Genomic DNA, 13,468 nt, shown 5'->3' on the forward strand with positions numbered 1-13,468 from the left:
GCCCTTCTCCCAGTAAGCGTGCTCGTGAAGGGATACATATGCACCATGGACTTGGAATGGTTTCATCTGTTCTTCTGTTGCTGCAAGGCTAGCAAAATGACAGCGTCACTGTCCTGTGGGCATAAACAATAAATTGCCATTTGCATATTTTGAGCAACTTTCACACTAGCTGGGCTGTATCTTGCTACAGTAATTTTTGACTTTGGCACACCCTGTGAGGTTTTGTTGGGTTTTTTAATCCTTTGAACTCTCCATTCATAATTGTTTTGAGAGTGGTGCTGGAACCTGCTGGATCTGAGCAGTGGGGACCTGGTTCTCCAGGGGTGTTGAGTTCTGCACGTGGTGAGTAACTTGAGTTCTGCAGCATGAGAAACTCATAAAAAACCAAGAAAGATCCGGCCCCAGAGCTGAGGGTAAACATGGTAACTTCCTGTGCGTTGTTTCAGTTTCATGCTGGGTAAAGGGATGGGTGGTTCTGTGTCTTTTTACTGAGAAATGTCTTCGCGTGGAGAAAAGGCTGCACAATTCTTCATTGTTTTTCTGTAGTCAGAGATGTGCACAAACTTGTAACTTTTTTTTTTTCATTTCCATTTTTAACTTGTAGGGATTCACAAACCTTAATTAAATGAAAACAAGTTAGGGGAAGAAAGAAAACAAAAGACTTCAAGGATAAAGATCTCTTACCCTGAGTGTAAAATAATAGCTTGCTCCAAACCAGTTTTTCACCAGCTGGTCACGTAACCAGCAGAGGATAAAGTTGCATGAAATATGGATGATGTACAGTTACCAGGCTCTATATGTGCAATATTTGTCTATTATTAGACTCCTGGCGTGCACTGCCTAAACTTGTTGGCAAAATGTTGTTTCTTCTTACCATTACACAAGTTCTGTGTATTCTCCCTTAGGATGGGCTGCAGTTTGCCTTACGCAGAAAACTTTCGGCAACACCTGTACCGCACAATCCTCCTTCCCCCTCATGGGTTTGGTTTATGATGGGTACAAACTAGCAATTGCTTCTGAAATCTGAGATCTCACTGCATGGGATGTGCAAAAGATGAGAAAATTTGCGGCACATGTATTGGTTGCACAGTCGGAGCAGCCCTCAAACTGACACCTTCATCACAAAAGGGAAAACTTCAATTTGTAGAAGTAGAGAGGTTTTCATCAGTTAATGAGCATGAGTCAAGTATTTCCCCTAGCATGCACCAATATTTGCATCTTTCATGTATTACATAAGCTATATAAATTTATTGTAAAACTGACTTTACATTACACGTAGTAGCTGCCTGGAGTACTTATAACTTTCAGCGCTGTAAATTAAATATTTAAGACAGAACTTCCATTTCTGTCTCTTCATAGGTGCCCGATAAGCTACTCTAACCAATTGTTCCAAAAGATGTGGCTTTTCTGCTTGAAAAAGACAGTAAATTGTAGCTGTAACATTCCACAATTATTTTGCAGAGGGGAAAAAACCAAACAACATGAAGTCATATAGTGGCAGCTGCTGTTCATTGCAATTTAAATAGAGTCCAAGACCTGACTGCTGGTCATTTGCAGTTAGGAGCCAAAGCCAGATGGACAAAGGCATGAGCATCAGTTAACCTTGATAAAGAGCTTTGAAAATTTTATGAGGGCAGTGCAATGAAAGTGCAAAAAATATTAAAAAATACATTTTAAAATAAACATTGTTCTGGGAATGCAAACATAATGAAAAAAGCGTCTTTGAAGTTAAGCTGGTTTTAAAAATCTGGATTGCTTGGCTGTTGTGCAGTCGATGCTCTCTTGCAGTCCAGATCATAACACTGAGCACACTGTCCGTTTCTTTTGGCGCTTGGCTTTTTTCATGGCATTCAGTGCAATGATTGTTGCTTCTTTAAAAACATTTTCTATGTTTTCACGACATTTTGCTGAGCACTCCAGATAAATTTCTGCATTGATCTGCTGACAAACTGCTTCCCCCTGGGAAGAACAAAAGGTAAGAGGAGATGTAAACCCAAACTGTGAGAGAAGAAAGGCGAGGTGGGAAAGAAAGGGAATTATTTGGTACATCTTCGTATCATGAGGTCAGGGAGAAAGAAGCTGGCTCTGAGTATAGTGCTAGAATGTAAGTGGCATTGGTAATAAACTGAGGTGCTGTTAAATAAACTAGTTTATTTCCCCCTATGTTGATCTAGAGCCTGGCCTAACAGTTCAGTATTAAGAGTCTCTACAGATGTAGATTGCTGATCGTGTAAAAATATTCTCAGTATTAAATTTGTTTAAAAGAAATGCTGAGGTAGATACTTAAGTGAGGTTAAGGTCTCTACACGGCAATATTTTTTGAGGTCTGACCTTAACTATTACATGATGTCACCTTTAGTAATGAATGTCACATGCAAGAGCAGAATCTGGACCAAAGCCATGCCTTATTTTGCTGGTGCACATGCAGGAACCCTGACTTTTGCTTTGGAGTGTCACAAGGGCTCAGCTGAAATCCTCCGATACAGAAATGGGCACCTGCGCTTCTCAGTCTCACCCAAACGCATGCAATGCAAACAGACTAGAATCAAACATTTGCATGCAGTCCTGGCTGTGTGAAATCACTACAGTGATTTCTTACTTTGCTAGTGATCTTTTTATTGTCATTGCAGTCTGCCCCCAGTTTTGAATGCCTGTGAGCCTTGGAGTGTGAATTCCAGGTGTGCAACCCACAGCTCACAAACTGCATTTATCACGTTATAAGCCCTTAGAGTGGGGTCACTTGAGCACTCAGGCTTCTATAGGGGGATTTTTCTTCAGCATATTTAAGCAGTTTGTCTCCTTCCAGTTGTTTGCAAGCTGCAGTGCTGGCAGATACTGTTCAGCTCCTCTGTGCTTGGCATTGGAAGCATCGTGTCGCGTGACTCAAGATGCCATCAGCTGTAAAAGACTGAGGTAGTGTATATTTAAGGGAAGAAAAACCAGGCTGGAGGGCTCAAGCAGGAGACAAAGTTTGTACATCGTGTGGGCCCTGGAATGTAATCGCATGAGACGTCAGCACTCGCCAAAAGTGTCTGTTGCTTGCTCTGGAACTCATGTGTGAGGGTAATGAAGGGCAGTTATTAATGCAAATGAGGGACAATCTGCATCTGCTCACAAAGCAATAGGATGGGGATCTCATCTTGTGTGCAAGGAAGACAAGCCAAAAGTCCCAGCGAGGTTTAGTGGTGATGCAGTTACAGCTTCTTTTCATGCTGTTTAGAAAAAGTACTGATTCGTTCAAGGGTTTAGTACACTTAACCTTGTTCCCTGGACTTGCGCATCAAACAGTTTGAAAGCTGCTGTTCTTGCTCTGAGATGAGATGAGAAGGATGGCTGTGTAGTTTAAAGAAAAAAAATTAAAAATTGGGAGACCAGAGCAGAAAGGTCTTGTATGACATGGGACAAGTTGTTCCATCATTGTTTCTCCTGTGCCTAGGGCAGCTATGCCGGTGATGTAACACTACTTGTCTCACTGCATTGAAATCATTTGATAATATGTAAATAATTTTTTTTAAGATCCCTTCTAGAGACTTCAAAGAAAAGTCTCTTATGTTAGAGAAGCCTTGCAGATGTTTTTTCTATTATCCTTGAAAGGATTTATTTTTAAAAAGGGTTTACGAAACACATTTTTTTCCAGAACAGTCAGTATTTTTAATCCTGTAATGTATAACCTAGCATCTCCAGTCTTTATCACAGTCCTGATCAAAGCACCAGTGATGGGAGCAATGTATGCTAATAAAAATTATGAAGGAGGGAGTCCAACAACCTTGTTAAGACTTACAGTAACAACAGTAATAACCCAGCTGTGAAAGAAAACAAGAATGAGATGTAATGAGCATAGAAGGCATAGCTAGTAGCGTACTTTCAGTCACACCAAGATACCAAATTTCTCTTTACTTTAGTTCTAAAAATGCACCACTTCCCAAAAGGACTTACAGAAACCCCTCCAAGTGCTGACTGTCAATAATTTATCTGGGCACTGTGATCAGCTAGTTTTGAAGCATCTGTGACTGTACTGGTGAGGAGCAATGCTGCTGAAGTAAGCGTGCTTTCTCTCTTGCAAAGAGGACACAGCTTTAACTGCACTTGTACTTACCTGGTTGTAAGTAATGGGTTCCTGCTTAGAAGCCCTGAGCTTGCGTAACTGTTCTTTGTCTTTCCTAAGGTCTGTCTTGCAGCCGATCAGTACAAGCGGGACACCTCGGCAGAAGTGATTCACTTCAGGATACCACTGATGGTAGAAAAAAAAGAATCTTTTATATATGCCGCTTGCTTTTTTTTTTTTTCCTGAAATCAAAACAATAAAGCCAAGGAACTGAACCAGCATTTAATATATGCTGCAAAAAAGTCGTTAATCTAGTGGCAGGGACCCAACATGCACTATTTACATTACAGAAATATTCAGAAGTCCTACCTAAAGTCAGCTGATTTATAAAAACATAGGTGGCATCTGTCGCTATGCCAAAGTGCTTACTTAACATCTGTTTAAATTCAGAAGAGCTCCTCTGAAGTTGTATTTAAGAGCGGAATTTGGACCGAGTCTTGCTTTGTTTTGCTGGTGCAGTGTACAGGAATGTCAGCTGCTACTTTGGAGCATTACAGAACTCCTAGTACTGGCAAGTGGTTGCCTGCATCCCTCCCCTGTAGTTAAATATGCATGTGATGGAAGTAGACTTGAATCTAAAATGTTTGTGTGCAATGCTGGTTGTGTGACATGGCTACAGATAAAGCAGTGATTTCACTGCTGGTGTTTGATCTTTTTAGCGTTTTAGTGTGCTGCAGAGCTGACCCCAGTTCTGAGCCCTTAGGAGCTGCGGAGAGGTGAGCTCAAGGTCTAAGGTCTGTGACCTGCAGCTCAGTGCGTGATGAGTGATCTGTGCATCTACACGCCCAGGGTACACGACATTAAAAGCGTCAGCTTTTTTAATCTGACATCTTGTCATGTATCGGGTGCATATAATTTGTTTGAAAGGTTGAAGCAATTACAAAAGTCTCTTACCTTAGCTGCTACATTATCATAGCTAGTGGGGTTCATGACATCGTAACAAATTAACACGACGTTTGTGTTCTGGTAAGAAAGCGGTCGTAGCCGATCGTAATCCTCCTGCCCTGAAACACAGAAAATGTTTTGGATAAAAGAAATCTCTGTCCTTAAGCAGTATGATGGGAATATGTAAAGATACATGTTTGAAATCAAGAACAATGGCACTGTAATTGCACAGACTGCAGGTTTTCTGTACTTGTAAAATTCCTTCTCTGAAGTGCAGGAGAGTCCTTTTCACTAACAAGTAAATAGAATATAAAACATGTCCTTGGCAAGTTTTAATAAAAAGCCTGCTTCGTCCAAGTACTTAGAAGCACTTCAATCGCCGATCGCTAAATTGCTGCTCAGAAGCAAAATCGGCAAGAGGAATTTGACAGTTATCGATTAAAATTTTTGCAATTTGGCAGTAGCTCCATTCTCCCAAATACATTTGTACGTGCGATGCTGTGAGAAGTAGAAATGCCATATTTGCTAGACACAAATGCTGAAGTAAAAATCTTAGTAGTAAACTTGCTTTTCCCAGCCCAGTGACCTGAGAGGAAGCAGCGATTAGCACACCGTGCCTTTAGCACCGCTGCTCGCTGTAGCAGCATGCACGTGATTTTTACAAGACATGCTGCAACATGAGCCAGGCTTAACTGGTCTTTGAAGCAGGACTACAGAGCTCATCTTAGGGATGCTGCTGAATTCTGGAAAAGCAGGGGATTTGTCATACTTCTTATGAGGGATATTCTAGCACGTGATCTGACAAGAGGAAGCCAATTTACTTCAGACCTGTACTCCTTCCCCTTGCCATACATATGACTTCGCAGTAATCACCGTGCCAGGGTCTGAAGAGGTCTTGCTTTGAAAGATTAAGTTCAAAAAGCAGTAATTACCAGATATAGGCAATCCCTCCTGGATAAACCATTACTCAGTTTGTTCGAGATATTTGTAAAAACAGGACTCTTGGGTTTGGACCATTCTGTATTGGAGCTTTCACAAGAACAGTGTGCTCTGTGGGTGAGGTGCAGAACAAAGAAGGACTGATTCCCTCAAGGTTTAATCCAGAAATAATACACAACTGACAAAATTATCCATATTGTACAAACATTCAGAGCAAAGACTCTACTGCTTAGCCCTACTTGTTTGCAACTGATTTACCATCTTGTTGCTGAGATAATCCTCTAAATGCATTAAACACATCAGGTGCCAAACTTTTTTTTTTCTTCCTAACTTTCTCTAGTGCTAAGTGCTGTGTATGATTTTCCCTGTTCAAGTTCAAGCCTCTGAGCTTCTACTAATGTAGCCTGTAAAAATCAAAAGGTCTTCCAAGTTATTGCTGGCAATTTGAGGCAGTCAGGACTGTCCCATTGGAAGAAACGTGTTCATTTGCTTGAAATCAGAACATAGAGTTAAATTCATACTCTCCTGCATGGGATAACAGAAGAGGTGTCTGATGTGACACAAATATGCTGTATCGCAAGTCAAAAACTATAGATATGCCCCAGTGAACTGCTGCACCTTCATCTTCAGAACTAGCTGTGCAGTTGTTTGGGTTTCTTAAGCAAACTGAGAAAATAAGTGCATGAGAAAACGCTGCTGAATAAAATGTGGCTCCATGCACATTTGGAATTTCAAATACAGAGCACCAAACAAGGTATAGCGCAGAGACCACAGGGGGAAGGTTAGATGGTAATTGCTTAACTTGTATGATGGTCGGATGATTGCAGCACTCACTTGGAAGGAGAGGAAGCTGTGCTATAAGAGCTCAGATGCAGTTCTTCTGTTGCTGAGGATGTAACAGGACCCAGATCAAGCTGTGTCTAAACATTGACGTCCTTCTCACCGAAAACAATCCCTTTCACCTCCTGTCCTTAAGTGCTGCTGATGAAATGCAAGGAAGGGCCTTGGGAGACTATTTCTCTGTAAAGCTGCTCAGTCTGTGGTCAGAGCTAATTTGGCACAGATTTAGGTCTTCTAGTAGAAGAGTTTTAAAATGAAGGAACAGGGGTAGACCTAAGCAGTAACTTCATGTATATGCAAAATCCCTGAGTGTACTTCATCAAGCATAGGTAGCTGTATTCTTTCCCCAATTAAAAAAATCATGCTGTGGAAGAATCAGGTAAATATATGCCTACATGTGAGTGTATCTGTGACTCTCCTCCGCTTTCCTCAACTCACTGTAGCATCGGAGACCTTGTCTGTTTGTTTGTTCTTGAAGAAAAAACTTTGCCCAGCTGAATTAACCTAAAATTTGCTAATTCTTTGCAAAGACCACAGTCCTGCATGCCTCTGTGACGTGTTGCATAACCCACATTGCTGTAGTTGGGCCCTGCGGTGGGGTGGTACCTCAGGCAATGGCTGAGGGCGAATGGGAGAAGAAGTGAAACCACAGGTCTCTGTCTGACATGCATGTTCACCACTGCTCTTCCTCACCTGTTTGCCAGTTTGCCACCAAAGAAGTGCCAGCCTGTCCACTGCTTAGTCTGTAAAGGAGCTCAGCACCCACGTCATTGCCAGGAGAGGGTAAAGGACAAGAGTCAAGACTCGGCAGCCTAGGAGCCTGCCAGGACATGCTGCCCTAAGGTACAGCAGCGCTGCCCATCGCCGCCAACGGGTACGGAAGAATGTAATATCCTGCCAGCCGGTCCAGAGCAGCCTACCGCTTCCTGCGGATGGCCGCATGTCAGCTGCAACTCCACTCTCGTGGTTCAGGATTGACACGGAACCTGCAATGGCAAGCCCTCACAGGCACACAGAAAGGCACCTAATTATCTTTGATTTGTTATTCTGCAGGCTCTGTGGGCATACCACGGTTATTAGCTTGCCAGTTATGATTTTTCACTACTCACTTTAAAAAAAATTGGGAAACGGGCATTCTGGGCAGTTGAAGAGGACAGTAGAAGAGTAGAAATCAGTAGAAAAGGACGCTTGGCGGGGGGCACACTTCAATTAAAGCTGGGGTTTTTTTGTCTTCCTCAGGCACACCCTCCTTTTCAAAGTTCTGAAAAATTATTCTTACATATACTGGCTTTTAAAATTTCTCTTAAGGCCTCAGACTGCCACACATCTGTCATTACAGACCTGAAAAACCCCGCTGCAGGCTTCATGTGTGCTTCCTGCCAGTCAGAGAGCGAGCACCCACAATGATGAGGCATTTACTTCCTCCTCAGCCTTCCACGCCCAGCAGAGCTCTGCTCTTTGGTCTGAGAAGTCCTGCACTGAACAGCATCAGAAATTGAACCTCGTGTCTGAACTGCCAGCGAAAGCATCAACACTGCTCCCGTAGTATGTAAAAAAACCAGAGTTAATTTACCTCTCAAGGCCTTGGCCTCTATCAAGCACAGCAAGAAATGGAAACTTTTAATTGAATAAGCAGCTGCAAAGCCTGTTCGCAGACGAGACAAATGATATTACAAAGCCTTTACTCACTGCGTATACATACCGCCAACTTCCTGTGACAGCAAGAGGTGTCTCTGACAAGGAGGACAGAGTAACATAGTATAAAAGTCTCACAAAAGTTGTTTTTCTAGCCTATTTTAGACTAACTTATTAACTTCGTTTGTTACCAGAATTCTTGTCAAGAAAAAAAAATAACTTTTGTAGCTTTAAATGTTTGATTCTTAGGTTCTTTGTGTCCTTCTCCTTCCCTAAGGAGGACAAGCTCAAACTCTCAAGCTGCACTGCACAGAACTTGAGAATACAAAGAATCCTTCTACCTTTAAACAGTTACACAGTTTAAACAGAGCTGAACCTGTCCTTCACCCTCCCATGATGCTGAAGTACATGCAACTGTTGCGCTTAGTAAGATCCTAAAAATATTGCAGTCCTTTCTGCAATGGGTCCATCATGAAGATCCTGTGACACTTTTTAGGAGAACTGCTTTGCCTTCTCTCCTGCACTGCTACACAGCAATTAGTTGAAGACCTTCACCTCAGAAATAGTTTAGCATCCTTTTGATCACATTTAAATAATTTTATGATAATTTGAATGATTTGGGAACCTTTCAGACTAAGAAGCAAAACACAAGCTGTCTTAGGATTTTAGAGAAGAGCAGGGCCAATTCAAGCAGTTCAGTAATTCAGAAGAGGACTCATAACACACGGCCAATATGGCTGCACCACTCCACTTCCAGTAATAAGCTGTTATGTTTAGACTCCTCTTTAAGCTGCAATTGCTGCTGTATGCTTACCCCAGAGCATCATCACCCAGCTGAGAGAGAAATTTAATGAGCTGCTGCTGCATGATATGACAAAAGCAAGTCAACATAGGGAAACACCGATTCCAAAACTGCATCTCCCGTGCTGCATCCACACAGCAGGACAGGAGCTCTCCTGTCTCCAGAACACTGAGCTGAAACTCCGGACAGTCCCCTTGTTCTTACTGCACAATTTGAACTCAGAGGACAGGACCTAGCTCTTGGTCCTAGTCCAGACCTTAAGGAACTCAACATCAGTTTTCTATTATTAAAAACAGGATGGGATTAAAGTATGTACTCAGGTGAGTTCTTCCTCTAGTGTAACTTCCAGCTTCAGAAAGAGGATGAAAAGCTGCTTGAATTACAGAGTATGATACAGATCTGTAACATTAAACTATGTAAGCAGCTCTGAAAAAGAACAAAAACTCAAGTCTTTCTCCATCCCAAGCAAATGCTTTAACCAAGGTGGCAATGTCCCCCCTTTCTCCGCACCTCATAATCTTCATGTGTCTCATGCAAAGCAAAACAGATTTAATAGGAAGGGAGGAGACAAGTGTCAGCAGCCTCTAGCAACTTCTAGCCTGGTGGTTATGATGCTGTTTTGGGAGGTGAAATATGTTTGGTTTCAAGGTTTCCAGACGAGAGATGGAAAGCAATTGTTCTTTCATGGCAAAGAGCTCTACCAATTACACAATAATGGTATCTCTACTTCCTGAATTGTCTTATGAGACACAAAATATGTCCCAGTGCTCTTATTTATAGTTGTAAACTAAATGTGGAAGGGCAGAATGGTAGATGCTTTCTGCTAAAGTTGCACACCTGAACAAGGAAACAAGGTAAAACTGGAGCCAAACTTTTTAGCAGGGCCTGTTGCAGTAGGACAAGGGGTAATGGTTTTAAACTAAAACAGGGTAGATTTAGACTAGATGTAAGGAAGACATCTTCTACAGTGAGGGTGGTGAGACACTGGCACAGGTTGACCAGAGAGGTGGTAGATGCCTCACCCCTGGAAACATTTAAGGTCATGCTGGATGGGGCTCTGAGCCACCTAATCTAGTTGAAGGTGCCTCCATTCACTGGGGCAGGGTTGGAGTAGATGGCCTTTAAAGTTCACTTCCAGCCCAAACTATCCTATGGTAAGCCACCAGTGCCCAGTTCAGCAAGCACTCTTGAGGCTGCTGGCAGCTGTAGGTCTTGCGCAGAGCTGAACTCCCTGCATGATGCAAGAAGCTGAGCACTTATGTCAGGCTTGCGAGAGTTTAGTGCTGCATTACTGAACCTGCCCTACGTACCGGCATTTCTGGATCCAGCCCATGTTCTTTAAAGCCCGGAAGAGACTCGAAAAGCAAACGTTGGAAGCTGCAGCACGGTAATGTTAAATGAAAGCCAGCCATGTTAACAAGAAATGCGTGACAGGCAAAAATGCCACACTGACAGTGAACAAACACAAAAACTAGACAAGTTCACTGTGGCAAGTCCTTTGTGCCACCACAGTGTATTAAGGAAATCCCTCTTTGGTTGCTTACACTAGATTTCAGCTCTTCTCTCTTCCTTTAAGACTCAAACACAAAAGCCGTGCCATTCAGTAGAAGCTACATTATCCAAATCTTGATAACAAATCTTGACTTGAGAACAGTAAAATTGACACAAGAAGATATATTGGCAAATTGGGTACTCAGGATCTTACTATACTGCACTAAAGATTAGCAATAAAATTCACTTCTAGATTAAAAAACTTGAAAATTATCTATTCAGATATCGTGTACAGTTTGCAAAAAGATAAGCGCGTTTTACTACTATTAAAAATTAGCATGGACTGCATTCAGTTCTTATTTATGTTGGTGTAAATTTGGAACAACTCCACAGGCTTGAGCAGAAACAGATGATTTACAGAGCTGAAACAGAGCATGTGTCAATTTTAGGGCTCATTTAGGAACGCAGCTGGATAACAAGAGACTAGGTACTTTGAATTAAGTTGAACACAAACCATTTCACAAGTTCCTCAAATGAACCCAAGCAAACTACCAGCATTTTCAAACGGCTTTTACTGCTACAGCCTTTTTATTCTGAACACAAACCAGCCTTTTTCTCGTTCGCTAGTCGATCACACGTGGCAGGAGATTAAAATATTTTCCCAGTTGATTGTATTATGCTTTCCATCTGGGAAATGGGTTTTAATACCTTCAGATATGTTCGCTATCTGATGCGATTTTCTCAATAAACTGGGTTGTTAAGATAATGAACGAATGCAGGGCCAGCACTGCCAGCAGACAAGGGGCCTCTTTTTTTCTGTCATGCACATTTATGCTTGCAACAGGTAACGGTTGTTGATTTGTTTGTACTTTAACCTCTTGCAGCCTTAACCACGCTATCACGTTAAAAGTACGCTTGCATAAAAGCAATTTGAGAATATGTCCAGCTTTACAGCCTTCAGGTATTGGTCTGGTTTAAGCTGACATAGCAACAGGTGCTGGAACAGAAATACAGGCACGTTCACAGGACCAACATTTTACACCGGTTGAAGCAGTTTGTGCTTGTTTGACTGAAATTCCGAGGCGCGGGGGCCGGGCTGGGGCTCAGCACCGTGCCCTGTGCCCTGTGCCCTGTGCCCTGTGCCCGCACCGCCGGGGCTGGTAGCGGGGCCGCCCGAGGTGAGGAAGCCCTTACCTGCCGTGTCGTACAGGGTCAGGGTGACCTCCTTCTTGCCCACCGTCACGCTGGTAGTATACTTCTCGAAGACGGACGGCGCGTATTGCTGCAAAGGGAGAAGCAGCTGCAGGCAGGGGCAGGCAGGCAGCGCCGGGCGGGCCCCAGCCCCCGCGCCCCCGGCCCCTCACCTCGGGGAAGGTGCCCTTGGCGTACACCATCAGCAGCGACGTCTTCCCGCAGCCGCCGTCCCCCACGATCACCACCTTCAGCTCCCTCCTGCCCGACGGGGCGGCCGCGCTGCCGCGGGAACCCGCCGCCGCGCCCTCGGCCAGGGCCCCGTTGGCCGCCGCCATGGAGCGGAGCGGGGCCGGGCGGGACGCGGCTGCCCCGGGCCGCCTCAGCGCGACAGGCGCCCCGGGGCGGGCAGCGCCAACTGCGCCCCGCCGGGGGATTGGCCGCGCCGCGGGCGCCGCCGCCTCAGGTGCGTCAGGGCCCCGCCCGGGCCGCGCCGCCGCCTCACCACGCGGAGGGCCCGGGGGTGCTGCTCCCCCGAGCCCCCTCGGCGGCCTCGGCCCCCCCCGGCGGCCCCGAGCTCCCCTGGCGGCCTCGATTTCCCCTGGTAGCCCCGAACCCTCCTGGTGGCCCTGAATTCCCCTCGGCGGCCTCGAACCCCTCGGTGGCCCTGCACCCCTTCGGTGGCCCCGACCCCCCCTGCTACCCCGAGCCCTCCTGGTGGCCTCAAACCCGCCCGGTGGCCCTGACGCCCCCTGCTACCCCGAGCCCTCCTGGTGGCCTCAAACCCCTCAGTGCCCCGAGCTCTCTCGGCAGCCTTGAACCCCTTCGGTGGCCCTGAACCTCCTGGTGGCCTCGAGCCCCCTTGGTAGCCCCAAACCCCCCTGGTGGCCCTGAATCCCCCTTGGAGGCCCTGAGCCCCCCTGGTGGCCTCAAGCCCCCCCCCCCCCGGCGGCCCCAAACCCCCTCGGCAGCCTCAAACCCCTCAGTGGCCCTGAGCCCCCTCAGCAGCCATGAACCACCCACCCCCCCCGTGGCCCCGAATTCCCCCGGAGGCCCCAAATCTCCCCCAGCAACCCCAAGCCCCCTGATGGCTTTGAACCCCCCCAGTGGCCTCAAACCCCCTTGGTAGCCCCGAACCCCCGCAGCGGCTCCAAATCCTCCAGTGGCATCAGCTCCTCACAGGCGTCCCTCCCCACAGCCCCGTCCTGCCGGTGCCACCAAGGCCTCCATCCACCTGGGGCCGCTGGGCCTTGTGCTGCCCACCCGCCCGCCATGCTACCCACGCTTGGGTGCTCAACCCCATCCAGCAGCTGTGGCACCAGCAGCCTCCCCTCCCCGGCCTCCCCAGTTCCTCCAGGGAGGCCCTTTGGATCTCAGGCTCTGTCTTGGTTCACCCCAAGCCACCAGCAGCTGAGAAGACATCGTCCAGTCCATCCTCAACATCTGCAGCAGTGGATCCCCATCATGATGGCCAAGGGGAGAGCGTGCAGGGCTGGCCGTGGTGAGGGGGAGGCAGAGACCCCCTCGGACACCCCCTGAAATGCCTCTTGTTGCTGGCACCTGGAGCAGCACTGACTCTG

At 45.9% G+C, this 13,468-nt stretch overlaps 1 protein-coding gene across 2 annotated transcripts; it reads right to left on the bottom strand.

Annotated features, from left to right (window-relative positions):
* Positions 1-1,490: 1,490 nt before the first annotated feature.
* On the bottom strand, positions 1,491-12,358 carry RHOF (ras homolog family member F, filopodia associated). 2 transcript variants are annotated; one of them, XM_056335930.1, is made up of 5 exons: positions 12,062-12,326; positions 11,892-11,979; positions 5,000-5,109; positions 4,097-4,231; positions 1,491-1,959 (listed from the first exon to the last, which is right to left on the bottom strand). In XM_056335930.1, the coding sequence occupies exons 1-5, from the start codon at positions 12,224-12,226 to the stop codon at positions 1,795-1,797; spliced, it is 663 nt and encodes a 220-aa protein (XP_056191905.1). In that variant the 5' UTR covers positions 12,227-12,326; the 3' UTR covers positions 1,491-1,794. The 2 variants fall into 2 exon arrangements, with proteins under 2 accessions (XP_056191905.1, XP_056191914.1); XM_056335939.1 differs by lacking the exon at positions 1,491-1,959 and adding an exon at positions 3,179-3,333 and having other exon boundaries at positions 12,062-12,358.
* Positions 12,359-13,468: the final 1,110 nt, after the last annotated feature.

Source organism: Falco biarmicus, chromosome 1 (genome assembly GCF_023638135.1).
Source record: "Falco biarmicus isolate bFalBia1 chromosome 1, bFalBia1.pri, whole genome shotgun sequence".
Taxonomy (NCBI): Eukaryota; Metazoa; Chordata; class Aves; order Falconiformes; family Falconidae; genus Falco; species Falco biarmicus.

What these genes read in the sequence shown, in the direction of transcription:
- RHOF (XM_056335930.1), bottom strand. Translation starts at nt 12,226, where the DNA reads ATGGCGGCGGCCAACGGGGCCCTGGCCGAGGGCGCGGCGGCGGGTTCC. An exon ending in CCAAGGGCACCTTCCCCGAG is followed by an intron (nt 11,980 to 12,061) that starts GTGAGGGGCCGG and finishes CTCCCTTTGCAG; the next exon opens with CAATACGCGCCGTCCGTCTT. An exon ending in ATGATAATGTAGCAGCTAAG is followed by an intron (nt 4,232 to 4,999) that starts GTAAGAGACTTT and finishes TTCTACCATCAG; the next exon opens with TGGTATCCTGAAGTGAATCA.